This window comes from Sinocyclocheilus anshuiensis, unplaced genomic scaffold (genome assembly GCF_001515605.1).
Source record: "Sinocyclocheilus anshuiensis isolate Anshui unplaced genomic scaffold, SAMN03320099.WGS_v1.1 scaffold713, whole genome shotgun sequence".
Lineage (NCBI taxonomy): Eukaryota > Metazoa > Chordata > Actinopteri > Cypriniformes > Cyprinidae > Sinocyclocheilus > Sinocyclocheilus anshuiensis.
In genome coordinates, this window is record NW_015536486.1 from 81,288 (window position 1) to 96,319 (window position 15,032).

Genomic DNA, 15,032 nt, shown 5'->3' on the forward strand with positions numbered 1-15,032 from the left:
ACATGTATGTTTATGTATTTACATAATAAATATACACAGTACACATATTATGTAAACAAACACTTTTATTTTGAATGCGATTAATCGTTAAACAACACTAATCAGGAGGAGGAAAAAAAGGCATATTTTGGAGAGAGCATCAACTTTTAGGCCACATCCACACAAAGCCGGAGCTTTCCCTATCCGATCTTATTTTTTTAACATTCAATTATGATTATATTATGTACAATGCTATTTTATTTCAGTCATCCACTCAAAACCCATACGGTTCGCTGAACCCACAAGTGCCTGTCCTCAGGTTGTACTTGGATGGAGAAAGTGACCTTAGGCCGGACTTTCGGCTGAGCTGGCAAACCCTGGCCAACCTCATTGCCACTCTTCATGAGGACCATGACCATGGATGGGGCCAAGACATTGACATTTTGGTCTTCTTATGGCTGGCTGGCACGTGCAACCTCTTACAGAGTTGACATAACCCGATCCACGGCTCACATGAGTCTCTAAGAAGATCCTGAGCTCAAACAGAAAACTATCCACTTGTATCTCCGGAGCATCTTGTAGAAATCTGTGCAGGATTCGCAAACTTGGCAGGCAGTCCAGTCTTCAGCAGTGTCGCTGGCAGTATTGATGGCTGCCACATTATTTCACTCTATACTGCTTCAGGCACTCTGTGATCACCAAGGTAAATACCTGGACATTTCTGTGGGTTATCCAGGATCTGTGCATGACTCCAGAGTGCTTATGAACAGCCCACTCTATTCAAAGGCACCACACCCACCAGAGGGATACCACATTGTAGGAGACGTTGTTTTTCCCTGCCTAAGCCATCCAATCTCTCTTATTACACCATAGGGTGAATTCGGGTAATCTGGGACATGTTTTGCAAATTTTATTTATTTCGATATCTATCCAACACATTAGTTCAACAAATTGGACTTTTCTGAAATCCCTAAGATGTTTTCTATCCACACCAGAAGAATGTAGATATTATACCCAGAGGAGACATGCCACACATATTAGTGTTTTTGTGCCAAAAAAAAAAAAAGGAATTCTGCCTGAATATTCACCTATATTCACCATACTTCATGCACGCCAAACACAATATCACCAATTTTTAAAAAGCATTATGAAAAAAATGACAAGTACAGAAATCTCAATAACAAAATGTTTATTCCTGTAAAGATTCAGTCGACTGAAGGCGAGTGTAGTGAAGAACCCAAGTGCAGTTTATTTACGGGTGATCCAAACAGACGAAGACTAAATACACAGACTTGACGAGGCATGAACAGACTAGACTCACCGACAGCGGGTTACAACGTCAATACATGACCAGAGACAATGGCAACATGATGGCTACTTATAGCAAACAAGATGGTCACATGACAAGAACAAACCAATGGGAAACAAGACACATGACTAGGACAACCAATGAGAACATAACACAGACAAGGGAATCACATGACTAGACAATAACCAATGAGAGCATGACACATACACAAGGCAGAGATACATGAGGGCAAGGGAAGCATGACACTAACAGGGTGAAACAATTACAAAATAAAAAGACATGAAAATATGAACATGAAACAAAACCCAAAACAAAACTCCACATTACAATTCCAATATCAGGAAAAATAATTTCTATCTCTACACAGTATCAACGATCTACTGTGTTAATGTATTTAAATTAATTTAAAACTGCTACAATTATTTAACATTGTATTAACATGTTTCAAAAATCAACTAAAATTTAAGCAACAGCAAGCAACAATGTGATTAACGGATTATTAATTCGGTTATTCAAGTTCTCCATTCTATTAAAATTGGGGCTACTCGGGGAACAGACACTCCTTGCAGGTGAGAGACCCATCGTCATTTATCACACCATTATTTCTGCACATGTTTCGTGATACCAATGTCTGCAAACCGCACAGGACAGCCACTCTTCGGCGCTTTTGGGATCATCTCTGTGCGTGTGTGTGTGTACAGAACATTTTCAACTGGCTTGGGTGCAGATCCCCCTTCTGTTCAGTGGTTTGAACCATTGTATATACTAAACTAACTGAATTTGGTAAATTAAATTAATGGTTTACTTCATCCTGATACCTTTGCTTGCTATTGGAATACGTTTCCCAAATTCCATCTCTGTGGCTCTAGCTAGCTGGTTTAGCTAGCTGCGAGCTACTGTGAACTTATGCTAATGTTACAACCTCCAGTAGTCCACTTTACCACCCATTTCTCATTATGGCATATATTAGCCCTTGTCGCTTATAAAGTCCCTAAATGCATATTTCCCCCATTTGAAGAGTGTCCCAGATTACCCAAAGCATGCTGTCCCACATTCTCAATCACATTTTATAATGTGGGACAACAAAAAAATGTTTGAAAGAAAAAAAAACTAAAACACATTTTCAACACTTTAATACATATTTTGTTGCTTGAATAGGTCACAAACGTAATTTGACAACAATTAGGAACATTGTCTTATTTATGACAGATTTATGTCCTTAATATTAGGCCCTGTCCACACGAACGTGGGTATATTCAAAACCGCAGGTTTTTCTACGCGATTCGGCCGTTCGTCCACACGCTAATGCAGCACTAGGTCACTGAAACCAAACATTTGTGAAAATCCTTGCCCGGGTGAAGATTTTCAAAAATTCTGGTTGCAGTGTTATCGTGTAGATAGCGAAACCGGAGATTTTGGCTTTTGACGTTGGAGCCTGTGCTGTTATCTCCGTCCTACTGGAAACTTTTTCAGGCTTCTGATTGGTCAACATGGCTTTACGGTTGAGATTATATCGCCACCTGCTGACTTGGCATGCTCTTGACAGTGCTTCATAGCTTGTGTTTGCGTTTTCATGTGGACGGAGATTTTTTTAAAAACAGAAGGAAAAACTCTGTTTATAAAAATACCCGTGTACATGTGGACATGGCCTTAATCTAGTCAGATCACCCACCTAGCTCGATGTGGTGACAGCAGCGGCAATCCACCTGTCACTCAAGTGGCCACACCCTTCATTATGCAGAACTTTAAGGCTTAATATAATTTAAACGGATGAGTTATAAAACAATTCACCCCCCTCACAGTTGTCATGAAGGGCAAAATTAGCTATATAGACCAAAATAATTGTTTTAACCAGGCTGTAAACATGTTTTTTTCTGCTGTAAAGTTGGGCATTTTAACATGGGGAGTCTATGGGACTGACTCTCTTTTGCAGCCAGCCTCTAGCGGCCAGTTGATGAATTACAGTTTAAGTCACTTCCGTGTTGGCTTCACGAGAGAGAGCGGGAGGTTGCCGCTTGGTTTGGACCCATATGACAGTAGGTTGAAATATTAATGTTTTTGTTTGTTAGCATGAATTAATCTTTTTAAAAAACAACAACACACAGCTTCTCTACATTTTTTTTCTAAAATTGAAAGTAGTCTCTCCTCCCTGACTTCTTCCCTTCTCATTCTCTCCTCTGTCCTCTAGTGATGCAAAGTCTGATTCATTTCCACGAACCGGTTCTTTTCGGACAGATCGGTTCATTGAACAGGTTCAAAAAGCCGATGAATCGGTTCCTGACGTCATCAAGCAATGATGTCACTACGCATTTCTTTTCTAACAACTCAGTGCCATGTTGTATCAATTAAACATTCAAAAAGTATAAAGAAAGAATATACCTTTCTTATAAACTGCTTGATTTCACTTAAACAACTTAAAATATGATCTGCATTAGGGCTGCACGATATTATCGTTTCAGCATCGTCATGGCGATGTGCGCAATAGTCAGCAGGAGGTGCAATGCAGGGCAAAACATACATATTTTGTTTGTTTCAACATACATCAAACTTTAAACATTAAATCTCAATCAAAATGATGGTTTGTCTGGGCCATCACGTCCCACTCTTTATTTTCTCATTCATGCATGTTTCTTTATTACTCTTAGGTGTATATAACGTGGATATATTTGCATACCACTAAATTAATCGATGTAGCAAAATCTCTAACAATAGACACTTTATACCGTGGTAACGATATCTACCATCATACCGCCCAGCCCTACTGTCGACGTGCATTTCTGGCATCTATTTATGGACTCGGTGAAGCACTACGCTATTTCATGACATCCATATGTTCAGATTGGTGTGTTTAGGCATGTGCTTCAGACACCAGCTCACACAGTAGTGTTCCCGTAGCGTCAATGCCAAAATAATATCTTATTTGTGTTACTGTTAGATTTCTATAGAAGATTTCCGACCACTCAGATGCCGAATCCTACCAGCAAATATCCATTTTGTCAACCAGTAAAACCTGTCAACAGCAAGTCTTGTCTGGTAACCAAAGCAAATTTGACAAGAGCAGAAAGCAGGAGACAAAGTGATGGTAAAATTGAGCAGAGTTGGTTTATTGAATAATCTTAGTATGTTTCAATGCTCAGACTTCATCTAATCAGTACAAATCCAACAAGTGTTATTTTGTTACGAAACCCCACAATCATAAGATAGAAAGGAAATAATAAGTAATATAAAAACATAAAATGACATAAATGAAGAATAAAAAAATGATGAATAAATTATGTCATAAAATGTGATTAAATGATAAATCAAATGACAACTACATGAATGACTAATGATTATAAAAATTACATTTGTTTGCATGTTTGCTGATGGTTGCTCTCTTTAAGTAACACACACCCACACGTCGCCGATGAGAATTCCTAAATGCATCACATTTCAATTACCGTGAATGGTGATTGCTTATTTATTTGTTTTTATTTTGTATAGACATCCAATTCTTGGTGTAAGTGTATAATACTTTGTATTATTTCCATCCAGATGACCATTTTCACTAAAATCCTTACAGTTACTGTAGCAATGATTTTGTTTATGGAGTTATGTTGTGATGTGGATCCAAATAGCCCAGTTAAAAAGTATATATATATATTTCCCACGGATGTTCTCTCAGATGGCCACGCTGTTGGGGATTCTGTCTGGAGACAGATACCAATAGGGCAATTTCAGTTTTTCATTTCGGCTCTTGATGATGTTGGTCACTTCAACTAATTTCTCGCTGAAAGTCTTAGTGGCTTCCAAGACTGGTTGCTCAGTGAAGTAGTTATCTGGATACACACCTAAAAACAGCTGGGGGGGGGGTTGGACAAAATACTATGTTTTCTTTGTTTTGTGTTGCAAGTATATTCAAACTAGTTATGAATAATCAGTCATCAAACCTCGTCGTCCTGGAACTGACTTAAGGCCCAAACTGCTCCTAGATGCCAACTGGCACGTCCACGGTCCGGCAGACTCTCCATGATGTACTTCATATCCACCTGGCCCTTCTGTGTGGGAGGAGGCTTCCTCATGGTGGAAGGGCTGTTTGGGACCCAGGCAAACCAGTCATACTGGAACACAGGCAGGCACACAGATATCAGCCTATAGATGCTAACCCAGGCATAGTTTAGATTCATCCAGAAAAGTCTTTGTAACCCCACCTGTCCGAAGTTGACAGCAGCATGGTGTGCTGAAGCTGTGAAAATCACAACAGTCAGGTACTCGACCAACTGCTCCTGGGTTTTCAGGGAATCTGGAAACTCTGTGAACATTGGTAACATTTTAAACTTGATATGCAATGAAATGTGACTTTTTACGCCATGCAAACACAATGCATATGCAATCATAAAAACATGCACACTTATAGTAAATTGATTCTGTACTCACCACAATTCTGGGGACAGTACTTCATACCGGAGGAGCAGACATCTTGAACAAATGCCTGGATCTCCTCGTCCTCCTGAACGGACTCGTCACTGCCGTAGTAGATCCTGACCACATCAGAAACGAAACTGGAGGAAGATCAGCAAATTCAAAAATAAATCCTGGCGTCAAATGCTTTACTAATGACTTCATTGTCATTAAATCTCACCAGTAGCATTTGAACATCTGTACATTTTTTGTGTATTTTATCAGTTACCTTTTCACTGCCTCCCAGACCATCATGCCATCATCTCTGTAGTAGTAGTCGGGCAGGTCGTCCTTGTTGTCCGCTCTTCGAGCTTTCACGGACTCAGGGAAGCACAGGGACTTGTAGGTTAAAGTCTTCATGGCCTTATGAATCACTTCGACAACTGCAATTCCACCGGTGCCGTTAGCCTTTGAGGTAGGACACTAGTGATTATTTTTCTGTCTCAGATTACATCTTCTAAATGCTTGTTTAAAGAAGTGCAGTGAATTTGAAGCCAGAGCCTACAGCTAGTAGGGGTGGGGAAAAAAATCGATGCAGCATAACATTATATTCAAGTCTAATGGGGTTTTGGTTTTGGGCTGTTGTAGCACCTCTACATATTAATATTTAATTTACGTCAGTACCATGTGAAAAGTGAAAGGAATTATTAAGCATGTCAAATTTTTTATCTCTTAAAACTTATGTTAACTCCATCTCCCATAATGCTGTACTGGACTCGTTTGTGATTTCCTGGTTTCTTCATGTCTGGTCAGTGCATTTGATGCACAAGGAGGTAGGAAGCATTGATCAGGAGGTTTTGTTCTCTTTGGGACTGGTTTCAACTGTCCACCATGGTCCTGCAGCAAAACCCCACCCAGACCGCAGTTGCTGGCATCTGTACTGATGACTGTGGGCTTCGTAACATCATAGAATGCAAGTACGGGAGCTTCTGTGACGACTAGGCGTTTTACATTTACAATATGGGTTAACTCACCCAGGAAGTTTATTACATCGCTGCAGCCAAAAGAGACCCCCTTTCCTGCATTTGTGGCACTCAGCACTTTTTGCTGGACATATTTCCCCTTTTCAATGATTCTTCCCACATCTTTTACATTTCCCCTCAGTCACATGTTCTGTCTGCTTTCGTTTTGAGCCACAGAGCTGTCTGCCTCTCACACTATGGTGGGATTTTCCCCTGGTGCTGACAACCTCGCTGACGTGAGCACTCGCTTTGGCAGCCTGCTCACTAACATATCCATGGAGTTGTTCTGACCGCCTCACGAGCTCTACGGCATTTCTGAGTGCCATGTCGGCCATTAATTGAAGCCTTTCAGATAGCCTTTGGTCCTGAATCTCAATCACGAGCATGTTGTGAATATTTTCATCTTTGGCATCACCAAAGTGTTCGTTAGCTTGTGGAGGCAAGGAATATATTCCTATATTTGAGCCCTCAGATGGAATCGTGCATGTTCTTGAATAACGTTAACTTTGGGTACAGTATTGTGGCTTAAGTATCATGATAATATTGTATTGTGGCTTCTCTGGTGATTTCCACCCCTAACAGGTAGACAGGTTAAAACTGTATGCATCTCCAGACCTTAAAGTCAGGTGAACGAAGCAGAGACATCAGAGATAAACACGAATAGAAAAGTTGTGTTTCCTTACAAGGTACTGTTTATGCAGGGTTAAAGATACCTTATCAAAGAGCCCAGATTCACAGATGAGTTTTTCACGAGCTGCAGTGTTGATGGCAATGGTGAAACGGACATGAGGTATCAGCAACTGTATGGAGAAAATTAAGCGTTTAAAAATAAGCCTGGCAGCAAGACACTGAAAGCAACAAACCACTCTAGGCCACACATTTCAGTGTTTGTACCACAGGTAAGGGGCTTCATGCCAAAATCATTGTAACACCCTGCCTTGAGTGCCTTTTTGCTTTTATAGCAAGAGCAATATGATAAAGGACACCAATGTGTTTTACAATGATTTGAACACTTCATCCAATCAGAATTCAGAACTGGAAAATGTACGTAGCATGTTATACCCTTGAGATACTTTGTCAATTTGATTAATCATCTCTGTAGTAGTAGTCGGGCAGGTCGTCCTTGTTGTCCGCTCTTCGAGCTTTCACGGACTCAGGGAAGCACAGGGACTTGTAGGTTAAAGTCTTCATGGCCTTATGAATCACTTCGACAACTGCAATTCCACCGGTGCCGTTAGCCTTTGAGGTAGGACACTAGTGATTATTTTTCTGTCTCAGATTACATCTTCTAAATGCTTGTTTAAAGAAGTGCAGTGAATTTGAAGCCAGAGCCTACAGCTAGTAGGGGTGGGGAAAAAAATCGATGCAGCATAACATTATATTCAAGTCTAATGGGGTTTTGGTTTTGGGCTGTTGTAGCACCTCTACATATTAATATTTAATTTACGTCAGTACCATGTGAAAAGTGAAAGGAATTATTAAGCATGTCAAATTTTTTATCTCTTAAAACTTATGTTAACTCCATCTCCCATAATGCTGTACTGGACTCGTTTGTGATTTCCTGGTTTCTTCATGTCTGGTCAGTGCATTTGATGCACAAGGAGGTAGGAAGCATTGATCAGGAGGTTTTGTTCTCTTTGGGACTGGTTTCAACTGTCCACCATGGTCCTGCAGCAAAACCCCACCCAGACCGCAGTTGCTGGCATCTGTACTGATGACTGTGGGCTTCGTAACATCATAGAATGCAAGTACGGGAGCTTCTGTGACGACTAGGCGTTTTACATTTACAATATGGGTTAACTCACCCAGGAAGTTTATTACATCGCTGCAGCCAAAAGAGACCCCCTTTCCTGCATTTGTGGCACTCAGCACTTTTTGCTGGACATATTTCCCCTTTTCAATGATTCTTCCCACATCTTTTACATTTCCCCTCAGTCACATGTTCTGTCTGCTTTCGTTTTGAGCCACAGAGCTGTCTGCCTCTCACACTATGGTGGGATTTTCCCCTGGTGCTGACAACCTCGCTGACGTGAGCACTCGCTTTGGCAGCCTGCTCACTAACATATCCATGGAGTTGTTCTGACCGCCTCACGAGCTCTACGGCATTTCTGAGTGCCATGTCGGCCATTAATTGAAGCCTTTCAGATAGCCTTTGGTCCTGAATCTCAATCACGAGCATGTTGTGAATATTTTCATCTTTGGCATCACCAAAGTGTTCGTTAGCTTGTGGAGGCAAGGAATATATTCCTATATTTGAGCCCTCAGATGGAATCGTGCATGTTCTTGAATAACGTTAACTTTGGGTACAGTATTGTGGCTTAAGTATCATGATAATATTGTATTGTGGCTTCTCTGGTGATTTCCACCCCTAACAGGTAGACAGGTTAAAACTGTATGCATCTCCAGACCTTAAAGTCAGGTGAACGAAGCAGAGACATCAGAGATAAACACGAATAGAAAAGTTGTGTTTCCTTACAAGGTACTGTTTATGCAGGGTTAAAGATACCTTATCAAAGAGCCCAGATTCACAGATGAGTTTTTCACGAGCTGCAGTGTTGATGGCAATGGTGAAACGGACATGAGGTATCAGCAACTGTATGGAGAAAATTAAGCGTTTAAAAATAAGCCTGGCAGCAAGACACTGAAAGCAACAAACCACTCTAGGCCACACATTTCAGTGTTTGTACCACAGGTAAGGGGCTTCATGCCAAAATCATTGTAACACCCTGCCTTGAGTGCCTTTTTGCTTTTATAGCAAGAGCAATATGATAAAGGACACCAATGTGTTTTACAATGATTTGAACACTTCATCCAATCAGAATTCAGAACTGGAAAATGTACGTAGCATGTTATACCCTTGAGATACTTTGTCAATTTGATTAATCAAGGGCACAAAAACCATGATTGGATCCTGGCAGGTCAGGAACCTGTGTGTAATCTTCTACTGTAAAAACACAGGCACTAAATGGGTTAAGACGTGCTTTATCTGGACATTAAATAATGGCGTATACAAGTAAACCGAATATCACAAACCTTAGTAAATCATGTTGCGTAATTCATTTAAATAATCTCCCATAAATTTAGTCTGAAAGGGAGACTCCTAAAAATGCATATGCCACTGCATCCATGCCTTTTCATCACTAATGTTTCACTGCATGTCTTTAGTAAAACCTGACAATACATTTTTAACGTCAAAAACGTTACCTCTAAATCTCATAGCAATGAAAACGTTAAAGAATGCTACCTTGTATATGGGATGGACTGCAGAGAGCTGTCTGTACATGGCTATGGCAAAAACCTCAGAGGTCAGATGCGTCCTGAGAAGGTGTGTTTCCAGCTGGTGTACATTGAAGTCGGAGCATTTCACCCACATCTTGGCCAGCATCCAGTCGTACTGATTATCGCTCGGGAGAAAGACTGTGTTCCCCACCCCTGCGGTGGTCTGACGGCTGAGCTGTTAAGTAAGTATTTGGTAAAAACTCCAACGCTTAGTTCAAGCACCAACTTTTTAAGTACTCTTTTCCGAAATTATTTCTGCAGGCACCTGAATAGCAATCGGTATGATTTCATTCTGGCTGTTCTTGTACAGTAGGCAGAAGGGAGCAGCCAAATACTGCTGGGTATCTGGGTCTGTGGCATTGGCTTGCACTCCCTCCAGTACTGCATAGTCTGCTATGTAGATGTTTCCTGCCTGTAACAGAGAGATATTTAGCATTGGACACTGGAGAATTTCTATTCCATTCACATCCAGAATTGACCACTGCTACAGCTTTCCAAAATCCAAAGTAAACTCCAGTACATCCAGAATTCTGCTGCAGCCTGCTCACTCACCGCTTGTCCTCCAAAAGCTTCATTGGCTTCCTGTCCCACAATGGATCTATTTTCATCTACAAAGCCCCCTATAACCAGAACTCTCCGATGTGCTTCATCACCACACGTCGTCCCATAATCTCTGCTCCTCTGTGACCAATTTACTCGAAACTCGTCTTTTTAGGATTGCTTTTAATTTGTGATTGATCTGATGCATTACAAGTTGTTTTTATGCATATTTTTTAACCCATGTAAAGTGCTCTATAAATAAAACGTATTCTTTTTATTTTTGTAAGTGTTGTTTCGTTTTTCTTCTGACCTTTAATTCCTCCTGTAGTGTGAGACCTCTATCCAGGGAGCTTTCCACCATCTCCTGTGTGACTGCAAAGTTGTCTGGAAGATTCATGCACTTACTGATCATCACAGGATTGCAGCCGTTCAAGAACTGATAGCCAAACATCAAGTCCTCGTTCCAGTTCTGCATCACATGCTCTGTCAAAGGGAATAATAGAGTCAGTGAGTTTAGGAGTATGCAAACAATGTGTGTACACTCAGTCAAAGGACAGCTTGTTTTAGTATTAGAGAAAAGTGAATAAAAAAGAACTAAGGAAGAAACAATTCAAACCTGACACAGTGTTCTTGATTTTCACAAATATTTTTCCAAAATCTGCAATATCGGTCCAAGAGGACTGGAACAACCTCATAAGTTCATTAAGACCAAGATTCCCAATCCTGAAAGAGAAGATCATGGCAAGAACAATACAACTGAATGCTCATAATGTCTGGTTCAGTTTCAGCTGCACTTTGTGTATTTTGAGATATTTCCTGGCATTAGTCACAGGAAATCAATAACAGGCATATCTGTTGGTGATACGTGCAAAGAGATGAACGCAAACGGTGTAACCTACGCTTTAAGGTAATTCAAAGAGAAGTCCACAGTTTTTGCAGTTTCAAACTGAATGTCCAAAGGAAGTTCAGTGCCTGTGTTGGCATCGATGCTCAGGGGGAAACCAGGGCGCCACTCCTTCCACCTTCAAGAAACCGCTAAATTAATCTTTCAGTTATTTGGAGAATTATTTTAGGTGAAATCAAAAGTTTTTATTCTAGTCTAAGTGTATTAACAGTATCGGAGTGTTAAGCATTTTAAACTGTAAAACAAACTGCCAACTGAATCATCTAGGGAAAAATAAAGACAACATTTACAGCCTGTAACTGTGGCATTAAACCTGATTTTTGTTTTGTCTGGATTACAGTTCCATATCCATCTGCATCGAATTAATTGCACTATTTATTTTGTCCTGTTTTCCTGTTCCTCCACTAGGTTTTCATTTGTTTGTATGCTGACCTGTGTCTGGTGTTGGTCTGGTGACATTTTATGCCAAGAGTTTAGAGTTTGGCAATAAAAAAGTAACCGATATAAATATTTGTTGGTCCCCTGTGCAATTCGGGTGTTTTTTCAGATTTTTTTAGGGAAATTTTTCTTATTTGATTTTATTTAGATATTTGTATGTATTTATGTTTTTATAGGAATGTATTGTATGGGTCTGTTTCGCTGCACCTAAATTGCCCGCAAGGGATCTCAATAAAGCTTGACCTTGACCTTTATTGTAACTGTGGCATCAAACCTGAACAGTAGTTGTCTGGATTCCAGTTCCATGCGCCTGTACTCTTTCATATTATCATCCTGAGGCAATCGACCTAAATGTACATGCACAAATACATACATAATTACACACAAACGACAGTATTTGTGACACGCTTCATTCAGTCCAGATAGGACTCACCCTTGCCATCTCGAAGAACCACTTCCTTTTCATTGGCTATCCAGCGATAACAGGGGAACTCGACGCGCTCTCCAGAGGGAGTCGTCACATTGATGCATCTGCAGTACCACTGATCATTGAACAAGAATTCCTCCTTTTCAAGTTTCACCAGCTCTATGTCTCCAATGATCTCCTTCGTACTGATGTCGACAGATACCACCTTTAACAACAGCTTCTGTTAGCCATAACTGAATCACACGGGTTGTGTGCAAAAATTAAAGAGGGTTTAGGGAACAGAAGAATCATGGCAGATGAATCCAAAAATACCACCCTAATTATCACTGGATTTGTGATTATAATATAAAATTTGATTATCTGACAGAGGGATTTAAATTACTGTGAATAAAGTGTAGAAGCGAGGAAGTTTGTGGAAGCTTTGATAGGGAAAAATGGGCAGTGTTGGGGAATAAAGCAATAAGCCCCAAGAAGCCGTGGTTTACAGTGAATTTATAACGGCTAGGGGGTGTTGTTAGGCACGACGCGAAGCATTTATAAAACGGTTATTCCATATATGTAGCAGGGTTTCCCAAAATAAAACAAAGCAAATAAAATGTAATATTAATAAAAACAGTATTCTTCCGCCAAACAATGTAGCTCCTCAGAAATGGTTGTGGTTCCAACAAAGCGGTTGCCGAGCAACACACAAAGTAAACAAAGGTGTATGTTTGTAGCGTAATTTACAACAGCTTCGAACGCGGCTCAGCCAATCAGAATCAAGCACCGGAACTCTCCGTTTTATAGTTACTTTTAAAAGTAATGCATTACAATGTAGTGACTAATTACGTTACTTAGTTACTTTTTATGGAAAGTAATGCGTTACGTTACTTTTTCTCATCTGCCTTGGCCTCATTTTTCTCTCTTCAGAAAAAAAAGAAAATAAACACAAATGTTATTTTTGTTTATTAGTATGGTTGATCATCGAAGGACAACAGTAAAGATACTGGTTAATAAAATGGAATTAAATACATATTTGTGTTATTTAACATGTTTGCGTCATGTCCTGACGCATGATGTCCTTCATTTTGAGGAGTATTGAATCTGTTTTTGTGCGAATGAGATGAGTAAATACATGTTGACATTAGTCTAGAACTACAGTATCATCATGTTCACACAGCACACACAACGCCTCCTGATTCCTCTCAACATGAGGACAGGAGAGCTGTCAATCAATACATGGAAAACAAAGTAACTGGTGTTACTTATTTGAAAAGTAACTTTCTTGTCAATTAAAAAGTAATGTTACTTGAAAAAAGTAATCTGATTACGTTACTTGTAATGAAACTGAAAGCGGGGTTATAATATTGCATTTAATGACAGCCACAATTAAATGAGAGTGATAAAATATATCTGATAAGCATTAGACATCAATAAATTAATGAAATAGCTTCGTTTAAGTGGTGAACAACCTGTACTGTTCAATACAGTACATAGCTGTTTCCACTGAATTTGCAAGGGGAAAAACAATTCTTACCGATCCTCTTGCAAAACGGTCAAAGAAGGATTTGTCCAGTAGAGTCTGGTCACTGCATGTCTCCGTGCCCACCAGCGTCAGGTAAATGTAATCAATTGACCCAGCAAACTCCTGATTGCCAGTGGTGACAGACACCGTGTACGTGAACATCCTGATCACATGTGAGCACAAGTACAACAGACTGTCGTCTGTCTTCTCTCACAGCTGTTTTGGGGTGTGGTCTATCAGTATAACTTGTGATCTTTATCAAGAGATGGAAACACCAACACTGTACAATTCTTTAATCAATTCCTTCATATTTATGCTTTCTTTAAAATGTTTAAAATTCAAAAATTTGACTTTTTTTTATACAATATTACTGTAGAAATTTAGCAAATTTCTGTCTTATTCAGTTTTGTACTGTGCTAGGTTTTAAACTTGAGTTTAACAGTTTGGAAAACAGTATGTAAACGTGCAAATTGGCTTGTATAGTACATAAAGTTTTGGTGGTGTTTGTGTCGAAGTGAGAAAATAATTCATGTAATTTGACCGATGTCGTCAATGAATGCATTTTATGCCAAAACAATAATAAATGATTCACAGTTTAACCCACATAGACTGATGTTCCGTGTTGGGGGTAACACGTTACAAGTAACTCAATGTAATATAGATTAATGCTGTAAAATATTAAAATAAATGTCTAATACTTATAGGGGAGAGTGGGCTAAGATTAGCCATTTTTTTACTGATGTGGTCCTCAAGGGAAAATGACGCAGAAATACACAGAAAGTATCTATCCTAATGAAAGTATTCCTATCATTTTAAATGATCAGAATGTATCTATGACAAAGGGTTCTAAAAATATGGCTTCTTATAAAAAAAAGGGTTCTCATGGCTTTGGCCTCAGTTTGCCCCGGGTTAGGGGTAAGTTGACCCGAGTCGAGTCAGTGGGTAAGATGCACCATCTGGCCAAATCTGATTCAAACCCATGTGAAATAAATAACAATTTAAAAACTAATTTAATAATTTCCTTTTACAAACAGTCATATTTCTTTTCATAAAGTTAACTTTAACAACATGTTGAACACCAAAGTTGTAGCCTTCCTAAAAACAGACTAAGCCGAGAGTTTGTTGGCCGTTAGGGACTACAGGTGGAAAGATATATCTGATTATAATGTGATGAAAAGCATTTTCTGCTTCTTATCAGAGAAGGATTTGGTGCACTTGTACACTGTCCCTATCAAATAAACTACAAATAA

At 39.6% G+C, this 15,032-nt stretch overlaps 1 protein-coding gene across 1 annotated transcript; it reads right to left on the minus strand.

Moving 5' to 3' along the window:
* Nucleotides 1-4,534: 4,534 nt before the first annotated feature.
* Nucleotides 4,535-13,944, minus strand: LOC107684374 (arachidonate 5-lipoxygenase-like). Its single transcript, XM_016480628.1, has 14 exons — nucleotides 13,795-13,944; nucleotides 12,285-12,483; nucleotides 12,126-12,198; nucleotides 11,409-11,531; nucleotides 11,126-11,232; nucleotides 10,820-10,992; nucleotides 10,235-10,381; nucleotides 9,935-10,144; nucleotides 9,197-9,283; nucleotides 5,958-6,136; nucleotides 5,705-5,829; nucleotides 5,479-5,579; nucleotides 5,218-5,388; nucleotides 4,535-5,128 (listed from the first exon to the last, which is right to left on the minus strand). The coding sequence occupies exons 1-14, from the start codon at nucleotides 13,942-13,944 to the stop codon at nucleotides 4,949-4,951; spliced, it is 2,025 nt and encodes a 674-aa protein (XP_016336114.1). The 3' UTR covers nucleotides 4,535-4,948.
* Between the last annotated feature and the right edge of the window lie 1,088 nt (nucleotides 13,945-15,032).